Genomic DNA, 25,388 nt, shown 5'->3' on the forward strand with positions numbered 1-25,388 from the left:
TGAAATAAATGTCCTATTATTGAGTGCCCGTGAACTTTCACCAAACCACACTTAGCCTCACCACCTGTGAACGCTGATATTTTCTTACTCTATTTCACTTTGTAAAACTTCTGTCTACAACCCTCTGCACTGATCTTGATGCTCCACTATGGACTGTAGCCCACACCTTGAAGCACTGCCCTCGAGGGCGCAGGAAGGGTGCATGCTGTCCAGGCCTTGAGGACCAAGACCTTCCCGGGTTGGAGGGGCTTAACCGAGTCCTTGTGGCGTCCATGATGCTTCTCCTCTCATGGTTCTGTGCTCTCTGCATCCTGGAGGGGTGGTGGGAGGGCCCTCTAGGTCAGGCCTTGCACTGCCTGCACTGGGCTTTTCTGTCAAGTCTCCCACATGCCCCTGTGTGGGAACGGGGACAGAGCGCACTGCCCGGCTGAATTTGGCCTCCAGGCCCAATTCTGCTGCCACCTGTGGGTGTTCCTTTCCCAACACTAGACTCTAGAAGCCCCTTTTCTCCCTCCTCCATTCCAACAAGGAGGTCCTGGGGTACAGGCATCTGGGCACCCCATGAGGTCAGGCTGGACTCTGCTGGCCTTGGAGACACAGGACGAGTGGCCGGGTGCAGTGCCACAGACCAGATAGTGCTTTCGACTGCTTGGAACCAAAGAACTCATCCCTTGGCCCTTCCTAGAAATCCCTTAGGGCTTAAAAATCTCTTCCAGAAGCAAATTGAGCAAATAGCTGATCTGCTCCTGCCCCACCTCCCTCACCTACAGCAGATGCTGCAAAGGGATCGTGGTGTGTCCTCCCAGCTAAGCCCCGCAGGCCTCAGCCTGCTCTCCAGTGGCCATTGCAGCTGGCTCGGGGTTGGTGAACAAGTGGAATCTACTTAACACATCCCAGACAGATCAGACACCAGGGGTCCTGGTGAGCCTGTGGCCCAGGGAAAGAGGTCCTGGGAGTTAGGAGCCTCTCCACCTGCAGCACTGTGGGTGCGGCCCCTAACCCCTGCAAGCCTGCAAAGTCCGCACATGCGCCTCTGCCTGGCAGGAGCCTTTCTCCACCAACTCCAATATAGGCTGTCTCCTATCTTGGTCATGTTAAAAAAAAAAAAAAAAAGTTGTGCCTTTGGAACTCTTCAAAAACTTGAGAATTGGCTGGGTGCGGTGGCTCACACCTGTAATCCCAGCACTTTGGGAGACTGAGGTCAGGAGTTCCAGACCAGCCTGGCCAACATGGTGAAACCCCCTCTCTACTAAAAATACAAAAAAAGAACCAGGTGTGGTGGCAGGCGCCTGTAATCCCAGCTACTCGGGAGGCTGAGGCAGGAGAATTGCTTGAACCCGGGAGGCGGAGGTTGCAGTGAGCCAAGATTGCGCCATTGCACGGCAGCCTAGGTGATAGAGCAAGACTCCGTTTCAAAACAAAAAAAACTTGAGAATCACTTAATTCCACCATAATAGGAAGTTAGATGAAGGGAATTCTCTGAAGCCCAGTTGAGCTTCTGTAGGTTTCTAGTACAATGAGCCTTTATATGTTTCTAGTGCAGAAGCTGCTGCTCTGTGACCTGTTTCTCCTGCCTAAACCTGCCTCTTTCTTCTTGCGGCAAGGGAGGCCCTGGCCCCACTGCTCCTGGCAGCTCGACTCCATCCGGGCCTCTGGACTCTTTCCAGGGCGACTGGTGGGCCTCACCGCAGCAGACACTCCAGGCTGCTGCCGCTGTGGCCCTTGAAGCTCAGCTGTGTCATGTGTTCAACTCTTGGGGCCTTTTATGGCCTGACAAAGGCCCTCTTTTTGTTGCAAAGGCTGCCCAACAGTGGGTCAGTGGCCAAGGCATTCAGTGGCCACTTCACATCCCTGTCACCCTTGGGCTGCTGGCACCGTTGAGAGGTGAAATGGGCTTTATAAAAAATCAACTTGTTGCTTGTCTGAGTGCAGTGGTGTGACGAGTAATTGATCACAACCAGTTAACAGAGTTATTTGTTCCTTCTGCTGCTTCACTTGACCAGCCTGAAAAAAATCATCTCACCGAAAATATAAATCAACTCGGAGCTTCTCACTCGCCTTTTTCCTGGTCCACACACTTGAGAAAGGCAGACAGTGTGGCTCTCCCCAGAAAGGGTTCCCCTAGGCCATCTCCTGGGTAAAGATCAGGACAAAGGGCTTGGGGGTTATACAAACTCATAAACATTTGGGGCCCGGTGCAGTGGCTCATGCCTGTAATCCCAGCACTTTGGGAGGCGGAGGCAGGTACATCACTTGAATCCAGAAGTTTGAGGCCAGCCTGGGCAACGTGGCAAAACCCCAACTCTACAAAAAAAAATTAGCCAGGCATGGTGATGCATGGCTGCACTCCAGTTACTCAGGAGGCTGAGGTGGGAGGATCGCTTGAGCCCAGGAGATCGAGGCTGCAATGAGACATGATTGCACCACTGCACTCCAGCCTGGGTGACAGAGTGAGACTCTTTCTCAAAAAAATAAACAGGCCGGGCGCAGTAGCTCGTGCCTGTAGTCCCAGCACTTTGGGAGGCCGAGGCGGGCGGATCATGAGGTCAGGAGATCAAGACCATCCTGGTTAACACGGTGAACCCCGTCTCTACTAAAAATACACAAACAAAATTAGCCGGGTGTGGTGGCAGATGCCTACAGTCCCAGCTACTGAGGAGGCTGAGGCGGGAGAATGGCATGAACCCGGGAGGTGGAACTCGCAGTGAGCTGAGATCACGCCACAGCACTCCAGCCTGGGCGACAAAGCAAGACTCCATCATAAATAAATAAATAAATAAATAATCATTCCTGGGTATGTGTGCCTCTTTCTTCCCCCAGTGTTAAGCGCAGGCCTGCCTGATGGGTGCAGCCTCCAGAGGGCAGGCCCACCGGAACGGGACCTATGGGGCTTGGCGTTAGTTCATGTTCTGCCCTTGGGACTCTCCTGGACTCACTCTTCCTAGGTCCCGAAGACAGCGGCCACTTGGTCGAGTGTCCTGTTTGCCAAGTCTCCCTACAGTGTCCCACATCAGACAACGTGAGGGAAAGCGTAAGTCTGTCAATTTGTAAAAATGCCCATGTTCCATTCACATCTGACTTCCAAAAACAAGTCTGGGTGTGAGTAGATGGTGAAAGAAGAGGTGAAGCGGTACTTCCTGGGGTGGGATACAGACTGACTTCATGTCCTTGGAGGGAGAGCAACAACCCGGCACCTGGGGAGGGAACACCTTAGACCCCAGGAGGTTGAGGGGTGGGGAGGGTGTAATCCTCCCTCTGGCCTCCAGACCCAGCACCGCTGCTTGGCCAGACTGTCACCTGGTCCTCCTGAGTCCAGCAGCATCTGCAGCTGCTATTCTGACCCACTGTAAGAATAGCTGGCGCAGTGGCTCAGGCTTGTAATCCTGACACTTTGGGAAGCCAAGGCGGGCAGATCACTTGAAGTCAGGAGTTCGAGACCAGCCTTGCCAACATGGTGAAACCCCCATCTCTACTAAAAATACAAAAAGTAGCCGGGCATGGTGGTGCATGCCTGTTGTCCCAGCTAGTCGGGAGGCAGAGGCATGACCATCACCCGAACCTGGGAGGTGGAGGTTGCAGTGAACTGGGACTGTACCACTGGCACTCCAGCCTGGGCGACAAAGTGAGACTCTGTCTCAAAAACAACAACAACAGGCCGGGCGCGGTGGCTCACGCCTGTAATCCCAGCACTTTGGGAGGCCGAGACGGGCGGATCACAAGGTCAGGAGATCGAGACCATCCTGGCTAACATAGTGAAACCCCATCTCTACTAAAAATACAAAAAATTAGCCGGGCGCAGTGGCGGGCGCCTGTAGTCCCAGCTACTCAGGAGGCTGAGGCAGGAGAATGGCGTGAACCTGGGGGCGGAGGTTGCAGTGAGCCGAGATCGCGCCACTGCACTCCAGCCTGGGTGACAGAGCGAGACTCCGTCTCAAAAAAAAAAAAAAAAAAAAAAAAAAAAAAAAAAAAACAACAACAACAACAAAAAACTCACACTAGTAGACATGGCCAGTCTAGAGCCATTCTGCACCTGAAGCCATCAATGGCAGCTCCTGAATGTGGGGCCCTCTCTCCCGACACACAAGATGTTTCTAAACATAGGGACAGGCCCAGCCTTGTTCCAGTCTGGCTGGTACAAAATCATAGGCTTCTGATGCCCAAGGAGCCCTGAGCTCTACCCCATGTAGTAATGGAGCCTGCAGCTCAGTAGCACCGCCCATGGGGCTTGACCGAACCAATGCTGTGGTGTTCCCAGTGACGTTTCCCAATTCCTGCCTGGGCACAGTGCTCACGCCTATCATCCCAGCACTTTGGGAGGCTGAGATGGAAAAATGGTTTGAGCCTGGGCGGTCAAGGCTGCAGCGAACCATGCTCACAGTGCTACCACTGCACTCCAGCCTGGGCAACAGAGCAAGACCAGACCCCATCTCTAAAAACAACAATTGGCCGGGTGCGGTGGCTCAAGCCTGTAATCCCAGCACTTTGGGAGGCCGAGATGGGCAGATCACGAGGTCAGGAGATCGAGACCATCCTGGCTAACCCGGTGAAACCCCGTCTCTACTAAAAAATACAAAAAAAGGCCGGGCGCGGTGGCTCAAGCCTGTAATCCCAGCACTTTGGGAGGCTGAGATGGGCGGATCACGAGGTCAGGAGATCGAGACCATCCTGGCTAACACGGTGAAACCCCGTCTCTACTAAGAAATACAAAAAATAGCCGGGCGAGGTGGCAGCGCCTGTAGTCCCAGCTACTCGGGAGGCTGAGGCCGGAGAATGGCGTGAACCCGGGAGGCGGAGCTTGCAGTGAGCTGAGATCCGGCCACTGCACTCCAGCCTGGGCTACAGAGCGAGACTCCGTCTCAAAAAAAAATAAAATAAATAAATAAATAAATAAATAAATAAATAAATAAAACTAGCCGGGCGAGGTGGCGGGCGCCTGTAGTCCCAGCTACCCGGGAGGCTGAGGCAGGAGAATGGCGTAAACCCGGGAGGCGGAGCTTGCAGTGAGCTGAGATCCGGCCACTGCACTCCAGCCTGGGTGACAGAGCAAGACTCCGTCTCAAAACAAACAAACACAATTCCTGAGCTGGGCACCCTGGACCCCTCAGGTTGTGTGTTTGCATGTGGGAAGGTGGCCCACAGAATGTCTCTCCTCCGGGGAGGAAGTTGCTTTTTGGGTTTGTAATGACAGGCAATGACAGCAAAGATCAGCAGCTCAGACTTGACTCCCTTGTGTGGGTCCTAATGAAGTGCTCCCCAACCTTTCTGGCATCAGGGACTGGTTTTGTGGAAGACAGTTTTTCCACAGACTAGGGCGGTGGGGAGTAGAGGGTGGTTTCATGATGAAACTTCCGCCTCAGATCATCAGGCATTAGATTCTTGTAAGGAGGCCGGGCGCATTGGCTCACACCTGTAATCCCAGCACGTTGGGAGGCCAAGGTGGGTGGATCACTTGAGGTCAGGAGTTTGAGACCAGCCCGGCCAACATGGCAAAACCCCGTCTCTACCAAAAATACAAAAATCAACTGGGTGTGGTGACACACGCCTATAATCCCAGCGACTCGGGAGGCTGAGGCATGAGAATCACTTGAACCCAGGAGGCGGAGGTTGCAGTGAGCCGAGATCACACCACTGCACTCCAGCCTGGGCGACAGAGTGAGACTGTGTCTCAAAAAAAAAAAAAAAAAGATTCTCATAAGGAGCACACAGCCTAGATTCCTTGCATGCACAGTTCACTATAGGGTTCGTGCTCCTATGAGAACCTGATGCCGCTGCTGATCTGACAGGAGGTGGAGGATGCTCACTCGCCTGCTGCTCGCCTGCTCTGCAGCCGGGTTCCTAACGGGCTGCAGACCAGTACTGGTCTGTGGCCTGAGGGTTGGGGACCCCTATCCTAGTGAATGGGAGACTGTGTCCGGGATGTCTGAAATAAGACCTGCTGGTCCCCTTGCCCCTGGAACCCGGCGGCACGGTTGAGGTTAATGCTGCAGATTGGAGTCCGGTTGATCATAGATGCTTAATGAGATGCTGTATGAAACACTACATTTGGCCTCAGCCTCTGTTGGTCGGATTCTTCAGAGTGGAAGCAGAATGACACATTCATTCGCTTTATCAGCAGCTAAGGCTGTAGAGGGGGGTCTCTCGCTCCTACAGGTCTTGCTGAGTGTGCCAGGAGTGCATGACGCTGATAGCTCTCTCCCCTGGTATTTTTTTTTTTTTCTTTTGAGACAGTTTCACTGTGTCGCCTAGGCTGGACTACAGTGGTGCAATCTAAGCTCACTGCAACCTATGCCTCCCGGGTCCAAGTGATTCTCTTGCCTCAGCCTCCTGAGTAGCTGGGATTATAAGGGACACACCACCAGGATTGGCTAATTTTCGTATTTTTAGTAGAGATGGGGTTTCGCCATGTTGGCCAGACTGATCTCAAACTCCTGACCTCAAGTGATCCACCTGCCTCGGCCTCCCAAACTGCTGGGATTACAGGGGTGAGCCACCGCGCCTGGCCTCCCTTGGTCATTTCTTGGGGTTGTGTTTGCAGCAAGCACCTTGAGGGGTGAGGGCAGGCTGGCGATAGCCAGGTAGGTCCCCAAGCTTAGCATGCCTCTTTTGTAACAACCCACTCCCTGTGCAGCTGTCCATCTGGGTCCCCAGCTCTGCCTCCACAGCCTGGGGGAAACCCACACATGCTGGCGCCTATGCTGCTTCGTGTGAGCAGGAAAGCCTTTGTCTCTGACCCTGGAGTTTCGAGGCTTCTCCCAGCATTTTTGAAATAGTAAGAGGCTCACATACTAGCCTGTTAAGTGGAATCAAATCAAATCTGAGACCCAGCAGTCAGCTGGGTGGAGACCAAGCCTGGGCCTTTCTAGTTGGATTGTCAGTCCCTTGGCACTTCCCAGGGATGGTCCGTGGAGATTTCCTGATGATCAGGATCCCAGAACATCAAGGGCCAGAGCAAGACTGGCTGTGGTCAGAGGGCCAGTCCAGAGCTTTTGTCTTCTGGGAAAGGAAACTGGGTCCCTGTATACTCTGTGCTTAAGGTCATCTGTCTCCTGAGATGTGGTTGATTTCAAAGAAAACATTCAGGAACAGGGATTATGGTGTTTACAGAACCAACTCTCTTCCTGTAAACTTCAAGAAAGAAACCCAACCAGCCTTGCTGCAGCTGCTTTTCCAGTCCACCCATCAGCCCTCGGGCGTGCAGGAGTGTGAGACCCGCTGGGAGGACGAGACAGTGCACTCTTTGGTCCCACACCGTCTTGGCTTCCCAACGCAGTTAAATTGACATCCAGAAATCTTCCTAAATGGCAGAGATTAAGTAAAAGCTTTCAGGGTTCGAGTGACCCCCAGAAGGATGGCTGCTGGTGAAATGTTAGAGAGGGGGTAAGCTGACCTAGCAGTGGATGATGTCAATACCGCTGCCAGTCGGAAACACAGGTCCCTTTTTCCTACAGGGGAGAAGGCACTGTTTACACCCTCAAGGCATTTTAGGCAGAGATCATCAGGGAATAAACAGGGAAGGGCAGGCTGGGTGCGGTGGCTCATGCCTGTAATCCCAACACTTTGAGTTCAACACCAGCATGAGCAACATGAGGAAACCTTGTCTCTACTTAAAATACAAAACTTAGCCAGGCGGGGTGGCGCGTGCCTGTAATCCCAGCTACTCGGTAGGCTGATGCGGGAAAATCGCTTAAACCTGGGAGGCGGAGGTTGCAGTGAGCCAAGATTGTGCCACTGCATTTCAGCCTGGGCAACAGAGCGAGACTGTCAAAATTAAAAAACAGGGCAAGTCAGAGCCATAAATGCCAAGGCAAGAACAACAGGGAAGTCCCACATGCCACCTGTGCCTGTTGCTATGTGAGGAGTGACCAGGGCCTGGGAAGGACAGACATAAGCTACGGTCCCTGCCCCTGTTAGTCACGGTGGATGAGAACTGAATGGCAATGCTGGGTGCAGTGGCTCATGCCTGTAATCCCAGCATTGTGGGAGGCCAAAGAGGATCAATTGAGCCCAAGAATTTGAGACCAGCCTGGGCAACATAATGAGACCCCATCTGTAAAAAATATATATGTATTTATTTATTTTTTTTCTTTTTGAGATGGGGTCTCACCCTGTCATCCAGACTGGAGTGCAGTGGCACAATCTTGGCTCATCACAACCTTCACTTCCCAGGCTCAAGCAATTCTCCTGCCTCAGCCTCCCTAGTAGCTGGGATTACAGACACCCGCCACTATGGCCTGGCTAATTTTTGTATTTTTAATAGAGACGAGATTTCACCATGTTGGTCAGGCTGGTCTCGAACTCCTGACCTCAGGTGATCCACCCACCTCAGCCTCCCGAAGTGCTGGGATAACAGGTGTGAACCACCACGCCCAGCCCAAAATAATTTTTTGTATGAGCCAAGCATAGTGGTGCATGGCTGTAGTCCCAGCTACTCAGGAGGCTGAGGTGGGAGGATCCCTTGAGCCCAGGAGGTCGAGGCTGCAGTGAGCTATGATCATACCACTGCACTCCAGCCTGGGTGACAGAGCAAGACCCTGCCTCAAAAAAAAAAAAAAAAAAAAAAAAAAATTGCTGGGCGCAGTGGCTCACACCTGTAATCCCAGCATTTTGGGAGGCCAAGGTGGGCGGATCACGAGGTCAGGAGATCGAGACCATCCTGGCCAACATGGGGAAACCCCGTCTCTACTAAAAATACAAAAAATCATCTGGGCATGGTGGCGTGTGCCTGTAATCCCAGCTACTCAGGAGGCTGAGGCAGGAGAATCACTTGAACCAGGGAGTTGGAGGTTGCATTGCAGTGAGCCGAGATCGCGCCACTGCACTCCAGCCTGGCGACAGAGCAAGACTCTGTCTCAAAAAAAAAAAAAAGAAGAAAACAAAAACGAACATTGATTGAGCATCAATTGAACTTGTGCCAGGCAGGCTCTGTGCAAAACCATTTCCTAGAAAAGTTTTCTTTTTTACAGAGGAGGAAACAGAAATCCACAGTGGGTAACTGATTTGTCCACAGAAGAGTAAGTGTAGTGACTGACCTCCAGGACCCAAACCTGCAACCCTTCTGTGCCGGTGGTGACTCGCCCTTAGCACACTACCTGGCAGCAGGCGATACCACCCATTCACTAAGGCATGGCAAGCAGCCCCCCTGAGTCACACCGTTCTGGGTGGTGCACAAAGCGGGAGTTCTCACCCTCATGGAATGCGTGCTCTGCCTCGAGAGACAGACACTTTCTCTCATATCCTGTGTCCAGTTGCAGGCAAAGCCACAATCATTGCTCACCTCCCAGTCACACTCAGGGTAAAGAGCAAGGGTCTTTGATTTACAAGTTCATGCCCGCCACCCGCCTCTCCTTCCACTCTCTCTGCCACTCTGACCGCAGAGCAGCTCCTCAGACACAGGCACATTCCTGCCTCAGGGGCCTTTGCATTTGCTCTTCCCTCTTCCTCTATATGCTTGCGTGGCTTGCCTGCTTGTCTTCAGGTCTTTTTTTTTTTTTTTTTTTTTTTGAGACGGAGTCTCGCTTTGTCGCCCAGGCTGGAGTGCAGTGGCCGAATCTCAGCTCACTGCAAGCTCCGCCTCCCGGTTTACGTCATTCTCCTGCGTCAGTCTCTCGAGTAGCTGGGACTATAGGCGCCCGCCACCTCGCCAGGCTAGTTTTTTGTGTTTTTTAGTAGAGACGGGGTTTCACCGTGTTAGCCAGGATGGTCTCGATCTCCTGACCTCATGATCCGCCCGTCTCGGCCTCCCAAAGTGCTGGGATTATAGTCGTGAGCCACCGCGCCTGGCCTTTTTTCTTTTTTTTTTTTTTTGATTCTCGCCCTGTCGCCCAGGCTGGAGTGCAATGGCACCATCTCGACTCACTGCAACCTCTGCTTCCCGGATTCAAACGATTCTCCTGCCTCAGCCTCCCAAGTAGCTGGGATTACAGGCGCCCACCACCATGCCCAGCTAATTTTTGCATTTTTTTAGTAGAGATGGGGTTTCATCATGTTGGCCAGGCTGGTCTGGAACTCCTAACCTCAGGTGATCCGCCTGCCTCAGACTCCCAAAGTGCTGGGATTACAGGCGTGAGCCACTGCACCTGACCGCCTTTTAAAAAAAATTAATTAATTTGTATTTATTTATTTTCAGGTCCTCCTTTAACAATTTTTTTTTTTTCAATAGAGATGGGGTTTCTCCATGTGGCCCAGGCTGGTCTCAAACTCCTGAGCTCAAGCCATCCAACCTCCTCAGCCTCCCAAAGTGCTGGGATTACAAGCATGTGCCACTGTGCCTGGCCACCCTCAGGTCTTGAAGTGTGCTGGAGACATAGTAGGTGCTCAGTAAATACATGCCGAAGAAGTGAATGTGAAGAAAGGTAACTGCAGATGGTGGCAGGCATGGGCTATGCTGGACTTCAAGCCGGGGAAAGGGGATGGAGCATTGCCACTCTGAGTTGCTGGCAGCCGAGCCAGGCGCCTCTGAGGAATGGACATGTGAGCAGACACCTGAGTGTACAAGGGCATGAGCTGCATGCTCATTACCATGCCCAGGCCTCAGCCACCTGCTCCTAGATGCCCACTCGCTGTAGACGCAGGCAGCCCAGTTGCTGGGGGCAGGGCTGGGCTGGAGAGGGACGCCAAGGATATCTCACCTCACAGCGGTAGGAGCAGATGGCTCAGGCTCCAGTTTCTACCCTAACCTGACCTGAGCCCAGCCCAGGGGAGGGAAAACTGGGCCCAGCTGGCTGCTCATTCCTCTGAGATCTCCCAAGAGGGTGAGACAGAGGGGCCAAGCCAAGCATTGGAATCAAGCTACACTGCCTGCGTTTGAACTATATATATAGCATGAACAGACTAGAACTAGACTACGTGTGTGTGTGTGTGTGTGTGTGTTTGTGTCGGAGTCTTGCTCTGTTACCCAGGCTGGAGTGCAGTGATGCAGTCTCAGCTCACTGCAACCACCGCCTCCTGGGTTCAAGCAATTCTCAAGCCTCAGCCTCCCGAGTAGCTGGGATTACAGGCGTGCGCCACGATACTCAGTGATTTTTTATATTTTTCACCACATTGGCCAGGCTGGTCTTGAACTCCTGACCACAAGTGACCCTCCTGCCTCGGCCTCCCAAAGTGCTGGGATTACAGGTGTGAGCCACTGTGCCTGGCCTGTGTGTGTGTTTTGAGACAGGGTCTTGCTCCGTCAACCACGCTGGAGTGCAGTGGCTCGATCACAGCTTACTGCAGCTTGGACTTCCCGGGCTCAAGTGATTCTCCTGTCTCAGCCTCCTGAGTAGCTGGGACTACAGGTGAGTGCCACCATGCCTGTCTAAGTTTTAATTTCATGTAGAGATGGTCTCAGTATGTTACCCAGGCTGATCTCAAACTCTTCAGCTCAAGTGATCCTCCTGCCTTGCTTCCCTCCCAAAGTGCTGGGATTACAGGCATGAACTACTGCACCCAGCCCATGCTCTATGTTTACCCTTTGTCTTCTTACCTAATCCCTCAGTTTCCTCATCTGTGAAGCAGGGGTTGGAACAGTACCTACTGTCATAGACTGAATGTTTGTGTCTTCCCCAAACTCCTGTGCTGAAGCCAAGTGATGGTATTTGAAGGTAGGACCTCTGGGAGGTCACCAGGTGATGCGGGAGGAGCCTTCATGAATGGGATTTGTGCCCTTATAGAAAGGGACACAACATGAGATGATCTTGCTCTCGGCCATGCGGGGAGGCAGGGTGGCTGTCAACGAGCCAGGAAGCGGCGCTCCTGACACCGGATCTACCAACACCCCCATCTCAGACTTCCAGCCTCCAGGACCGTGAGAACTGTGTTTCCTGTTAAAGCCACCCTCTCTGTATTTGTTACAGCAGCCCACACTCATAAAGACATTTATCTTCCTTTTTTTTTTTTTTTGAGATGGAGCCTGGCTCTACCACCCAGGCTGGAGTGCAATGGCACAATCGCGGCTCACTGTAACCTCCGCCTCCGGGCTGAAGTGATTCGCCTGCCTCAGCCTCCAAGTAGCTGGGATTACAGGCGCCCGCCACCACGCCTGGCTAAATTTTGTATTTTTAGTAGAGACGGGGTTTCACCATGTCGGCCAGGCTGGTCTCAAACTCCCCTTGGGTTATCCACCTGCCTCGGCCTCCCAAAGTGCTGGGCATGAGCCACCGTGCCTGGCTTGACACTTATCTTTTATATCTATATACTTTTTTCTTTTTTGAGACGGAGTCTCACTGTGTCACCCAGGCTGGAGTGCAGTGGTGCAATCTTGGCTCACTGAAACCTCTGCCTCCCGGGTTCAAGTGATTCTTGTGCCTCAGCCTCCAGAGCAGCTGGGATTACAGGCGTGCACCACCGTGCCCAGCTAATTTTTTTATTTTTAGTACAGACAGGGTTTCACTATGTTGGTCAGGCTGGTCTCGAACTCCTGACCTCAGGTGATCTACCTGCCTCTGCCTCCCAAAGTGCTGGGATTACAGGTGTGAGCCACCATGACCGGCCTAAAACACCTACCTTTTATTTTTAAAAAATCCGACACATTATCAGTACTTCATGCCAGACACCATTCTAGGAAAGTAACTCTTCTTTCGCATCAATCCCATGGGTAGCTGTCATTTACAGATGAGGAAACTGAGGCACGGAGGTGAAGCAACTTTCCTGAGGTCACCCTGCTACTAAGTGACACAGCTGGCATCTAGTGCAGCAGGCTGGCTCCAAGTCTACGCCCCTCACCCCTCAGATGCTGCTCACCAAGCCGGAGGGGCTGTGGGAGCGAGTTAGAACACAGGACGCCCCTGGCAGCAGCGCCCTGTGTGTGAAACTACGGCGGAGGAGGCCATATTGCGGCGGTATGCAGGAAGGCGGGGGCACCTCCCTCCAAGAACCAGCATCTGAGCTTTTTGGGGAAACATGTAGCTCCCTGAATGGCATCCACAGAGCCCCCCTCAGTCGGCCTCCCCTCAGGCACCAAGGCTGGCGGAGGCCACCACTGTCCATCTCCCTCACTCCCCACAGAGGAAATGCTGGGCGGTGCCGCGCAGTCAGGGCTGAGGACCGGGACAGAGGTTGGGTGGGGCGTGTCAGCATTCCTCCAACGGGCAGGTCTCAGCGCTCCTCCCACTGCTCCACTCCTCTGCAGGGCCCAGGTGCCCTTGGCCCTGGGACACACCTCTCGCCATGGAGTTCGACCTGGGAGCAGGTGAGCTCCTGGGGAGTGTGGATTGGAGGTGGAGGGGGCGAGAATCAAGCCCGGAAGCTGCCCGCACCAACCACCCAACTTCTCTCCACAGCTCTGGAGCCAACCTCCCAGAAGCCAGGTGCGGGGGCGGGCCATGGGGGAGACCCCAAGCTCAGTCCCCACAAAGTTCAGGGCCGGTCGGAGGCGGGGGCAGGTCCGGGTCCAGGGGTAAGTCTCCTCATCACCGGCTGCGGACGGGCGGGAGGGGTGGGGTTGCCCCTGACCCCAGGGTCCTGCCTTGGGCTTCCAACTTCGGGGGCTGGGTAAAGGGCACCGCCTCACTGCCGCACCTCCATCCAGCAAGGACACCACAGCTCTTCCGACTCCAGCAGCAGCTCCAGCGACTCGGACATGGATGTGAAGGTAAGGGGTTCTCGCCAGCGTCCCCAGGCCTGTGCCCTGCACCACAGAGAAGCGTCCCAGCGCAGGGGCTGGTGGGGAGGGTGCAGGAGGCGGTTCCTCTGTCTCCTTCCAGCCCAGAACCATCTCTTCTCTCCCATCCCTGCCCTCGGTCCCACAGCCCCACACCGCTGGCTCCAAGCAGCACGAGAGCACCCCCGGCAAGGCCAAGAAGCCCAAAGTGAAGAAGAAGAAAAAGGAAAAGGGCAAGAAGGAGGCTCCTCACTGAAGGGCCCTGGACAGGGCTCATTAAACCTTCCTCTCTGCCTTCTGCGACTGATCAGCGCAGTGCCTGCTCCGGTCCGTCCCCAGTTCCCTGCCCCCTGCCCCCTGCCCAGGGCTGGGCCCGCCCATCCCTGCACGCGGCCAAGGAGAGGCTGCCCACGCCATGCCCATCAGGGTTTATTGTTTCTGTAACAGCGGCCACGCCCTGGGCGATGGCCTGTGCAGCTGGAGATCTCTCAGCACCTTGGGTTGGGGGCGGGGCTGGGCGGGACATGGGATGGAGGCGTCGCCTGTGGCCAGACAGGGTGGACCCCTGGGGCCTGCAGGCAGGAGATGAGTCCAGTGGCTCCCAGCAGCGCAGCGGCGGCGGCGGCGGCGGCGGGAGGCTCCGCTCACCGCACCAGGTGGAAGGTGAGCCAGTACATGAGCAGAGGTTGTGCCGCTGCCACTGCCATGGTCAGGTACATGCGCAGCTGGTTCCGGGCCCCACGCACCGGGACCCCCTCAGCCGCTGCCTCTGCCAAGATCTTCAGCCGCAGCGTCCGGATCTGGGTGGGAAAGGGAGAGAGGAACCAAGGGGTTTACCCTTGAGCTCTCTGGGCCAGAGTGAGAGCCCCGACATACTTCCAGCCTCTGTCTAGAAGCCCCAGGCAGCCGGGGACAAGTCACTGGCCCTCTGCAGCCTCAGGTTTCTGGGGGCCTCAGTTTCCCCAAACCTCCTAACATGGTGAGGATTTGGACCCTGTGGGCAAAATATGAGAAGGTTCGACACTCAAATGCCAGGCAAGGTCTGGGAGCGGGTGAAGGGGGACTTCGCGGTGGACACCCGGCCTGAGGGGGTGGGAGACGTGGCCCTGGCTGCTGCTCCCCGTTATGCTGGTCACATGGCAGTTTCTGAAGACATGCCAGAAATGCTATCTTTATTTTTATTAAAGGACAGGGTCTCTGGCCTAGTGCATTGGCTGACGCCTGTAATCCCAGCACTTTGGGAGGCCGAGGCGGGCGGATCACAAGGTCAGGAGATCAAGACCATCCTGGCCAACATGGTGAAACCCCATCTCTACTAAAAATACAAAAATTAGCTGGGAGGCCAGGCGCGGTGGCTCACGCCTGTAATCCCAGCACTTTGGGAGGCCGAGGCGGGCGGATCACAAGGTCAGGAGATCGAGACCATGGTGAAACCCCGTCTCTACTAAAAATACAAAAAATTAGCCGGGCACGGTGGCGGGCGCCTGTAGTCCCAGCTACTTAGGAGGCTGAGGCAGGAGAATGGCATGAACCCGGGAGGCGGAGCTTGCAGTGAGCTGAGATCGCGCCACTGCACTCCAGCCTGGGCGACAGAGAGAGACTCCGTCTCAAAAAAAAAAAAAAAAAAAAAAAAAAAAATTAGCTGGGTATGGTGGTGCTCCCTGCTTCTCAGGAGGCTGAGGCAGGAGAATCGCTCCTGTGAACCCAGGAGGCTGCAGTGAGCCAAGATCGCGCCACTGCACTCCAGCCTGGTGACAGAGCGAGACTCCGTCTCAAAAAAAAAAGAAAAAAGGACAGGGTCTCACCCTGTCCACCAGGTTTGACTGCAGTGGCATGATCTCAGCTCACTGCAGCCTCAATCTTCCAGACTCAAGTGATCCTCCCACCTCAGCGTCTCGAGTAGCTGGGACTATAGGTACACACTGCTATGCCTGGCTAATTATTTAATTTTTTTAGAGATGGGGTCTTGCTATGTTGTCCAGGCTGGTATCAAGCTCCTGGCCTCCAGTGATCCTCCTGCCTCAGCCTCCCAAAGTGCTGGGATCACAGATGTGAGTTATGCGCTTGGCCTAAACTTTTAAATGACGAGACCTAAGTCAAAGTTTGCGTGAGGCTCTGCCCTGGCTCACCAGCCACCACGGTCTGCCCTCTGCTTCTCACATGTTCACAGTGAATCCTCCCAGCACCTTAAGGTGCAAGTATCATCCTCCTATTTTAAAATAGGGAAACTGAGCTTTGGTTTGTTTTTTTTTTGAGACAGAGTCTTGCTCTGTCGCCCAGGCTAGAGTGCAGGGGTGCAATCTCAGCTCACCGCAACCTCCACTTCCCGGGTTCAAGCGATTCTCCTGCCTCAGCTTCCCGAGTAGCTGGGGCTACAGGCACACACCACCAAGCCCAGCTAATTTTTTTGTATTTTTAGTAGAGATGGGGTTTCACCGTGTTAGCCAGGATGGTCTCATCTCCTGACCTCGTGATCCTTCTGCTTCGGCCTCCCAAAGTGCTGGGATTACGAGCGTGAGCCACCGCGCCCGGCAAAAGGGGAAACTGAGTTTAAAGAAAGGAAGTGATTTGCCCAGGATCCAACTAAACTTGGGGTCCACCCAGCCTGCAGACCCCAGTGCTCTTCACCAGCACCCCTGACTCTAGCAGGAAGGGCTCTAGAGAATCTCCTTCCAGGGAAATTCTGGCAGGAAGGCCCCCATGCAAGGAGAGTGGAATGAGGGTGAGAGCCCAGCCTGGAGCCTGTGTGCTGGGGATCCCCAGCCTCTAGCAGCCTGGGTGGGATCTCCTCTTCCAGGGCTCAGGATACCCCCTCTTCCAGGAAGCCCTCCTGACCCCCCCAGGCTGGGCAGCCACTCCAGGGCTCTTCAGTTCAGCAATGTGTCTCTGGTCTGAACCCCACACCTGACATCCTCTTCTTGGATGCCTCCGGGGCACCTGTGCCCTCACCCTCACCAGCCCCGAGCCCCTGCTCACCATGAACACAAAGATGGCCACACAGCACCAGCCCAGCACCAGGTAGTAGCCAATCTTCCCGAAGAGCAGGCCCATGAGGACCCCGCCAATCATCCTGGGGGAGGGAGAGGAGGCTGTGTGAGGACAAGGCCCAAGGGCTGGGGCTGGCATGAAGGGCGGGCATACTCACCCGACGTACTTGTAGCCCAAGAAGGCCACCAGGTCGATGGTGGTGAGGTCGGTGTTGACAGTGACCAGATAGAGGCTGAGCAGGATGGCCACCACCTCCAGGGTCAGCCAGGCCAGGGCGGAGCTCGCCTGCAGCCCTAGGAGGTCTGGGGAGAACCTGCAGGCAGCAAGTCCCGCCACTTGGTTGGCTGGTTCAGACCTCCCACCCCCAGCACCCGCCTGGGGACAGCCCCGTGTTGGGTAGGGCTGGACACCCGGCAGTGACCAAGATGGACCTGCACGCTATCCTATTCTCATGGAAATCCCATCCAGGGAGGATGGCAGACCCATCCCTAGACAGTGACACCCAGAGTGGGCAGGGCTGGAGTCACAGGGGGCTGTGCCTGACAGTCAGGAGGCAGGTGTCAGAGAGGGCTTCCCAGGAGAGGGGACAGCAAGCTGAGGCCTGCAGGAAGGAGCTGGTCAGGGACAAAGCCTTCCGCCTCTGCCATATCCCCAGGGCCTCACCAGTTAGTTAATGACAGATGTGTTCAGTGTCACAAAGGAAAAGAACAGGGCAGTGTGAGCAAGAGGAGGGGCCTGACCTAGCCTGGGGGACAGGAAGGCTTCCTGGAGGAGGTGACACTGGAATGGAGCCAGCGGGAATACACAGGTACTCAGCAGTAGTGGAGGGGAACACGCTCCCGGGCAGAGGGAAGTTGATGTGACAAGGCCCCAGGAGACAGCGCCAGCCCTCCTGAGGAAAGGAACGGACAGAAGCGTGCAACGGGAGGGGCAGTGCGGGGCTGAGGAGCTGAGGCTTGATCGGGAGCCATGGATAGTAGGGTGGAGCAGGGTGGGCTGTGGCCAGGCTCACACCTCAGACAGGACGGTCCTGGCTGCTGCTGGAGTAGGGGTGCAATGGGGAGCTGGTGACGACAGAGCGAGGATGAGGATGGGTCTGGTAGCAGAGGCCAAGAGGAAGGGTGGATGGAGAGGGTCGCCCAGCACAGGGTGTGGTGACACAATGCACATGGGTAGGAAGGAGAGGGAAGAGGCGAGGGTGATGCTGATGGTGACCCTGAGGGCCGTATGGGCCAACTGGGAGCAAAGTGGGGCTGTCCTGAGAGGGGAACTGAGACCTTGGAACTGAAACCTTCCTGACCAACCATGGGCCTCCCAAACCCCACCCTACTCGGCCTGCCCCAGGCCGCCCTTACCTATCCTGGGTCCCCAGCGCAAGACCAGCCACCAAAACGTACGTGATGAAAGCCATCGCTGTGGGAGGCAGACACACAGACACTGGTCACCAGAAGAAGAACTGCCCTGGGCCTCCAGACACCCACACACCCACCCCAGACAGGCCCGGAAGAGAGAGGAGGGTGCAGGGTAGAGGGAGGGTGAAACCTGGAATGTAGAGGTCCGGGGCATTGACGTCAAAGCGGGGGGCCACCGGGGTGTCCTGTTGGTACTGCACCTCCCAGTCCTGTGGGGATGGGGAGATGGGCAGGACCCTCAGAACCAGGTCCCTCCTACCCTGCTACAGGCCCTCCTCCCTCGAGGTGAATCTCCTGGCCCCACCACACACCTGCCCCCACCCCTGAGCCCCCACAGGCCCACCGCAGACCCACATTCCCCTGGGGGTGCTGACCTGGTGCAGGTAGGGGAAGAACAACAGGCCCAGCTTTCTGCCCACATACATGGTGTCCACAGCAAAGTAATACTTGAGCTTGGTGACGGGGATGAAGCGGTCAATCTGGGGAGGCAGAGCTCAAGCCTGAGTGCCCGTGGCCCCGTGCGTCCCCCAACTCCCGCCAGCCCTGGCCACTTACGTTCTTATCCACCAGCTCCTTGCCCTGCGCAGCCAGGCTGCTCCCATAGGCCATGGCCATGTTGGACACCGGGTCAGCCAGGAAGGCTGCCTGGGGCGTGGCAGAGGCTGCAGGATAGCCTAGGCCGCCAGGTGCCCGCTGGGCCCCATAGCCCCGGCTCTGGGTTGAACTTGTATCATCGAAAAGCTGGTGGGGGTCGGCCATGCCTGGCTGGGACACAGGGATCCTCCGCTTTGAGGCTGCAAGGGAAGAGGGTGGGGAGACACTGGGGATCCAGGATAGGTAAGGGAGGCCTGGTGAGCCTCATTCATCCTGCAGTTCTGCCTCCTGCTCCTACTGAGAGGAGGGTGGTGTCACCATTAGAGACACTAGCTTTGACATCAGATGGACTGGCAGGTGCAGCCTCTGCCATTCATCCATCGACCCACCCATCTAGCCAACTATCCATCCACTGATACACTAATCTATGCATCCATTCATCTACCCACCCATTCATCTACTCATCCATCCACCCACCCACCCACTCGCCCACCCATCCACATCTATCCTTCCAACTACCCATTCATCCATCCACCCATCCATTCATCCATCCATCTGTCCACCTATCCATCCATCCATCCACCCACCATCTAGCCAACTATCCGTCCACTGATGCATTCATCTGTCCATCCATTCATCCACCCATCCATCTATCCATCCACCCTCCCACCCATCAATCCATCCACCATCTATCCATCCACCCTGCCACCCATCAATCCATCCATTCATCCATCCGCCCACCCATCCATCCATCCATCCACCCACCTACCCATCCATCCATCTATCCATCCACCTATCCACCCCCCACTCCCATCCATCCATCCACTCACCCATCCATCCACCTACCCATCCATCCACCCATCTATCCATCCATCCATCCACCCACCCATCCATCCACCTATTCATCCACCCATCCATCTAGTTAACTATCCATCCACTGATGCATTCATCTTTCCATCCATCCATCCATCCATCCATCCATCCATCCATCCATCCATCCATCCATGCATCCATCCATCCACTCATCAAGCTATCTATCTATTCACCAACCCACTCATCTATCCACCCATCCATCCATCATCCATCCATCCACCCAGCCAGCCATCCATCTATCCAGCCAGCCAGCCAGCCAGCCAGCCAACTATCCATCCATTGATGCATTCATCTATCTGTCCATTCATCCACCCATCCATCCATCCACTCACCAAGCTATCTATCCATCCACCAACCCATTCATCAATCTATCCATCCATCCATCCAACCATCCATCCATCCATCCATCCACCCACACATCTAGCCAACTATCCATCCACTGATGCTTTCATCTTTCCATCCATCCGTCCATCCATCCATCCATCCATGCACTCACCAAGCTATTTATCCATCTATCAACACATTCATCTATCCACCCATCCATCATCCATCCATCTAACCATCCATTCACCCACCCACCCATCCACTTATCTGATGATGATTATCTTAAAAGCTACTACATACGGGGGGGAGGAGGGGCTATTGGGTACAAAATCCTGTACCAAGCCTTTTACACAAGGCCTCTGTGCATATCTCCCATGCTCCCCCTCAATCACTTGACTCCAGCCACCTGCGCCTCCCAATGCTCACTGAACGCACCAGGAAGGTGCCTGCCTCAAGGCCTCTGCACCAGCTGTGCCTCTGCTTGCAACGTTCTTCCTCCAACGTCCTCAGGGCTCCCTCCTCTCCTCTTCAAGGGCTTTGCTCAGTGAGGCCTTCCCCAGCCATCCTGTCTACAACCGTACCTCCCTTGGTGGCACTCCCCACCCCCTGCCCTGCTTCACTGATAGCCTTAGAACTCAGCACCAGCTGACATGCTGGCTGTCTTATTTTGTTCACTGTCTCCCCCACTCGAATGTGAGTCCCCCAAGGTGGGGATCTTGATCTCGTTCACAGCTGAGTCCCCAGCCCCTTGCACAGGGTTAGAGTAGGCGCTTGATAAAAATCTGATCAATGAATAAAGGTAGCCTGGGCAACATGGCGAAACCCCATCCCTGCAAAATATAGAAAGATTAACTAGGCGTGGTGGTTCACACCTGTGGTCCCAGCTACTCGGGAGGCCAAGGTGGGAGGATCGCTTAAGCCTGGGAGGCAAAGGTTGCAGTGAGCCAAGATTGCACCACTGAACTCCAGCCTGGACAACACAGTGAGACCCTGTCTCAAAAAAAAAAAAAAAAAAAAAAGAGAATAAATGACCACCCCCAATTTACAGGTGTGGAAACCAAGGCCCAGACAGCTAAAATGACTTGTGCAAAGGGCCAAACTGAGTGAGTGGCAGAGCAGGAGTCCAGCCCTGCTGTGCCTGATAAATATTACAATAATCCTGTGGATGAACTCATTTCATCTTCACAACCACCCTGTTTCTGCCAACTGCCAATGCTATCATCATCCCCATTTTACATGAGAAAAGCAAGCCCTAAAGAGGCTCAGGCCCTTGCCCAAAGTCATACTATGAGAGCCAGGTTTCAAACGATTTTAAAAGGTCCCCGTGGCCTCATATGGGGAACAGATGAGGGGTGGGCAGGGAAGGGAGAGAGGAGGCTGCTGGGGCAGTCCAGGTGGGAGACCACGGCAGACAGGACTGGGGGTGTAAAAGTGGAATGGGTTATTTCTGGATCAGTTTCAGAGCTAGAAGGGACAGGACTTGCTGAGGTGTGCTCAGAGGAGGTGTGTTAAGAAGTGGGAAGAGGCCGGGCGCAGTGGTTCATGCCTGTAATCCCAGCACTTTGGGAGGCCAAGGCAGGCGGATCAAGAGGTCAGGAGTTCAAGACCAGCCTGGCCAACATGGCAAAACCCCGTTCCTACTAAAAATATAAAAATGAGCTGGGCATGGTGGTGCATTCCTGTAATCCCAGCTACTCTGGAGGCTGAGGCAGGAGAACTGCTTGAACTGGGACGGGGGCGGGTCGGGGGGGAGGGCGCGGGCAGAGGTTGCAGTTAGCCAAGATCATGCCACTGCACTCTGGCCTGGGCTACAGAGCGAGACTCCATCTCAAAAAAAAAAAAGTGGGAAGAGGCTGGGCATGGTGACTCACGCCTATAATCCCAACACTTTGGGAGGCCAAGACAGGCAGATCACTTTAACTCAGTTCAAGACCAGCCTGGCCAACATAGTGAAACCCTATCTCTACAAAATACAATATAGCAGGGCATGGTGGCACGCACCTGTAGTCCCAGCTATTTGGGAGGCTGAGGTGAGAGGACCTGGGTTGTCAAGGCTGCAGTGAGCCAAGATCGCACCACTGCACTCCAGCCTGGGCGACACAGCAAAGCCCTCTTTAAAAAAAAAAAAAAAAAAGGGCCGGGTGCGGTGGCTCACCCCTGTAATCCCAGCACTTTGGGAGGCTGAGGCGGGCGGATCACGAGGTCAGGAGATGGAGACCATCCTGGCTAACACAGTGAAACCCCGTCTCTACTAAAAATACAAAAAAAAAAAAAAAAAACAAAACAATTAGCCGGGCGTGGTGGTGGGCGCCTGTAGTCCCAGCTACTTGGGAGGCTGAGGCAGGAGAATGACATGAACCTGGGAGGCAGAGCTTGCAGTGAGCCAAGATGGCGCCACTGCACTCCAGCATGGGCAACAGAGCGAGAGTCCGTCTCAAAAAAAGAAGTGGGAAGAGCCAATACTGTCTCTATAGATCCCGGTTTGAGTAATGGGGCAAGTGGAAGTGCTCTGTACTTCCACTTTCTCTGTATGGAGAAAATGGGAAGGGCAGGATTTGAACCCAGCACTCTGCCTCCAGGGCCTCTGCTCCTAATCAATAACCAATGCTATCCTGCAAATATCTGCTGAGATCCTACTATCTGCCTGGCACTATTGCAGGCACAGGGAATGGGTGATCACATGACAGTGGGAATGGGGAGAGGAATAGAATTATCCACATCATGATTTTCTCTGCACCTGGATGTTCTCCTCTACACAACGGAGTTAACTGTCCCACCTTGCAAAGCTGTTGTGACACTCATAAACTCCTTGGCCTCATAAAAAGCAGTCCATCCATGTCACTCCTGATCAGCTACTAGCCTCGAACTCTTCCTCTCAATTATTCGTAGCCTGAAGACAGACCCAGGTCTCCTCAATTCCAAGGCAAGCAGCACTGGCCCCAGCCTCTCCGCAAGCCCCACTTCCCTTTTCTTTCCCCCATTTCTTCTTTTTTTTTCAGACAGAGTCTCGCTCTTGTCGCCCAGGCTGGAGTGCAATGGCGCGATCTCGGCTCACTGCAACCTCCACCTCCCAGGTTCAAGCAATTCTCCTGCCTCAGCCTCCTGCATAGCTGGGATTATAGGCGCACACCACCACGCCCAGGTAATTTTTGTATTTTTAGTAGAGACAAGAGTTTCACCATTTTGGGCAGGCTGGTCTCGAACTCCTGAGCTCAAGTGATCTTCCTCACTCCTCACTGGAACACACTAGCCCCGCCTGGCTCCTTCTCATAACATGCGGTGCTTTCTTTTTCTCTTCTGAGCACTCATAATAATTTCTTTTTTTTTTTTTTTTTGAGACGGAGTCTCGCTCTGTCGCCCAGGCTGGAGTGCAGTGGCACCATCTCGGCTCACTGCAAGCTCCGCTTATCGGGTTCACGCCATTCTCCTGCCTCAGCCTCCTGAGTAGCTGGGACTACAGGCACCCGCCACCGTGCCCGGCTAATTTTTTGTATTTTTAATAGAGACGGGGTTTCACTATGGTCTCGATCTCCTGACCTTGTGATCCGCCCGCCTCGGCCTCCCAAAGTGCTGGGATTACAGGTGTGAGCCACCACGCCCGGCTAATAATTTCTGTAATATATATTCATTTGTCTACTTTTTTACTTGGCACAGGCCTCCAATGCCTTTCCCTCTTTTTTTTTTTTTTTTTCTTGAGGCATTGTTTCACTCTTGTTGCCTAGGCTGGAGTGCCATGGCACAATCTTGGCTCACTGCAACCTCCGCCTCCCACATTCAAGAGATTCTCCTGCCTCAGCTGCCCGAGTAGCAGGGATTACAGGTGCGCACCACAACACCCAGACAATTTTTTTTTTTTTTTTTTTTTTGAGACAGAGTCTCACTCTGTTGTCCAGGCTGGAGTGCACTGGCGCAATCTCAGTTCACTGCAACCTACGCCTCCCAGGTTCAAGCAATTCTTCTGCCTCAGCCTCCCAAATAGCTGGGACTACAGGCGCACGCCACCACGCTTGGCTAAATTTTGTATTTTTAGTAGAGACCAGGTCTCACCATACTGGCCAGGCTGGTCTCAAACTCCTGACCTCGTGATCCTCCCGCCTCGGTCTCCCAAAGTCCTGGGATTATGGGTGTAAGCCATGGCACCTAAGCTTTTTTTTTTTGTATTTTTAGTAGAGACAGGGTTTCACATGTTGGCCAGGCTGGTTGGCTGGGCACCGTGACTCATGCCTGTAATTCCAGCACTTCGGGAGGCCGAGGCAGGTGGATTACCCTCTTTTTTTTTTTTTTTGAGGTGAAGTCTTGCTCTGTCACCCAGGCTGGTGCAATCTCGCCACCACGCCCGGCTACTTTTTTGCACTTTTATTAGAGATAGGATTTTGCTATGTTACCCAAGCTGGTCTCCAACTCTTGGTCCCAAGTGATTAGCCCACCTCGACCTCCCAAAGTGCTGGGATTATAGGTGTAAACCACCACACCCAGCCTGCCCTCTCACCACAAATCTCCTTCTCCTGGGTAACTTTTCATCATCAGAAGTATCTTCTTCCATGCCAGGCGCTGTGGCTCATGCCTGTAATCTCAGCACTTTGGGAGGCCTAGGCGGGCGGATCACCTGAGGTCGGGAGTTCGAGACCAGCTTGACCAACATGGAGAAACCCCATCTCTATTAAAAATACAAAATTAGGCCGGGCGCGGTGGCTCAAGCCTGTAATCCCAGCACTTTGGGAGGCCGAGACGGGCGGATCACGAGGTCAGGAGATCGAGACCATCCTGGCTAACACAGTGAAACCCCGTCTCTACTAAAAATACAAAAAAAAAAAAAACTAGCCCGGCGTGGTGGCGGGTGCCTGTAGTCCCAGCTACTCGGGAGGCTGAGGCCGGAGAATGGCGTAAACCCGGGAGGCGGAGCTTGCAGTGAGCTGAGATCTGGCCACTGCACTCCAGACTGGGCGGCAGAGCGAGACTCCGTCTCAAAAAAAAAAAAAACAAAAAAAAAAAAACAAAATTAGCCGGGCGTGGTGGCCTGCCCCTGTAATCCCAGCTACTTGGGAGGCTGAGGCAGGAGAATCACTTGAACCCGGGAGGCGGAGGTTGTGGTGACCTGAGATTGTGCTGTTGCACTCCAGTCTGGGCAACAAGAACAAAATTAGGTCTCAAAAAAAAGGAAAAAGAAGTATGCTCTTCCAGGAAGCTTCACTGACACCCCTTGGCTGGGTCACATGCCTCCTCTGGGCTCCCACATCTCCATCCCAGCACAGGGCCTGACACATGGGAGTTGAGGCAAGTTAGATTGAATGAACAAATTAAACACACAGCACACTCACGGAGATGAAGAGACAGGAAAAGGGGGCCAACAGCACAATACAGGTTCGCTTCTTAAATGAGCGGTAGGTATGGCCCTCTGCGCTCACGGGGGGGCACGAAACTGTCCTAAGGGTGTGGGCGACAGCAGGCGGGCACTGGGGAGCCACGGAAAGGTGGGGAGCGGGGAGGGCGGATCGCTAACTGCAAATGAATGAAAGTTGCATTTCTCTGCATGTCGCACGCTATCCTGTCCCAAGTTGTTTTCTTCTAAAGGAATTTCCTAAAGAATCGCCCCCCAAGGCGCCCCCTACCCAGACCTG

General features: G+C 54.3%; 2 protein-coding genes across 12 annotated transcripts in view; one reads left to right on the forward strand and one right to left on the reverse strand.

Annotated features, from left to right (window-relative positions):
* On the forward strand, positions 1-14,023 carry C20H19orf33 (chromosome 20 C19orf33 homolog). Of its 4 annotated transcripts, none has more exons than XM_071086572.1 (7): positions 1-3,031; positions 10,160-10,352; positions 11,159-12,818; positions 12,985-13,168; positions 13,260-13,375; positions 13,508-13,570; positions 13,728-14,023. In XM_071086572.1, exons 3-7 carry the CDS (start codon positions 12,710-12,712, stop codon positions 14,021-14,023), a joined length of 768 nt encoding a protein of 255 aa, XP_070942673.1. In that variant the 5' UTR covers positions 1-3,031; positions 10,160-10,352; positions 11,159-12,709. The 4 variants fall into 4 exon arrangements, with proteins under 4 accessions (XP_070942673.1, XP_070942675.1, XP_070942674.1 ...); XM_071086574.1 differs by having other exon boundaries at positions 13,260-13,286; positions 13,728-13,882; XM_071086573.1 differs by having other exon boundaries at positions 11,159-13,168; positions 13,260-13,286; positions 13,728-13,882.
* The window catches only part of LOC105495410 (Yip1 interacting factor homolog B, membrane trafficking protein), an 11,682-nt gene continuing 286 nt past the window's right edge, over positions 13,993-25,388 (reverse strand). For 3 of the 8 annotated variants that reach the window (XM_011764891.3, XM_011764892.3, XM_011764897.3), the window contains exons 2-8: positions 18,535-18,773; positions 18,354-18,458; positions 18,110-18,188; positions 17,923-17,980; positions 16,725-16,880; positions 16,556-16,649; positions 13,993-14,379 (exon numbers count right to left, since the gene is read on the reverse strand). In XM_011764891.3, coding sequence (XP_011763193.1) covers positions 14,224-14,379; positions 16,556-16,649; positions 16,725-16,880; positions 17,923-17,980; positions 18,110-18,188; positions 18,354-18,458; positions 18,535-18,773 — 887 coding nt within the window. In that variant the 3' untranslated portion in view covers positions 13,993-14,223. Of the gene's footprint in view, positions 14,380-16,555; positions 16,650-16,724; positions 16,881-17,922; positions 17,981-18,109; positions 18,189-18,353; positions 18,459-18,534; positions 18,774-20,642; positions 20,739-22,547; positions 22,762-24,259; positions 24,377-25,088; positions 25,379-25,388 lie in introns of those variants that run through there. The other 5 variants (XM_011764898.2, XM_071086565.1, XM_071086564.1 and 2 more) reach the window with 5 other exon arrangements.

This window comes from Macaca nemestrina, chromosome 20, assembly GCF_043159975.1.
Source record: "Macaca nemestrina isolate mMacNem1 chromosome 20, mMacNem.hap1, whole genome shotgun sequence".
Taxonomy (NCBI): domain Eukaryota; kingdom Metazoa; phylum Chordata; class Mammalia; order Primates; family Cercopithecidae; genus Macaca; species Macaca nemestrina.

What these genes read in the sequence shown, in the direction of transcription:
- C20H19orf33 (XM_071086572.1), top strand. Translation starts at nt 12,710, where the DNA reads ATGCTGCTCACCAAGCCGGAGGGGCTGTGGGAGCGAGTTAGAACACAG. An exon ending in GGAGTTCGACCTGGGAGCAG is followed by an intron (nt 13,169 to 13,259) that starts GTGAGCTCCTGG and finishes TTCTCTCCACAG; the next exon opens with CTCTGGAGCCAACCTCCCAG. An exon ending in GGGCAGGTCCGGGTCCAGGG is followed by an intron (nt 13,376 to 13,507) that starts GTAAGTCTCCTC and finishes ACCTCCATCCAG; the next exon opens with CAAGGACACCACAGCTCTTC.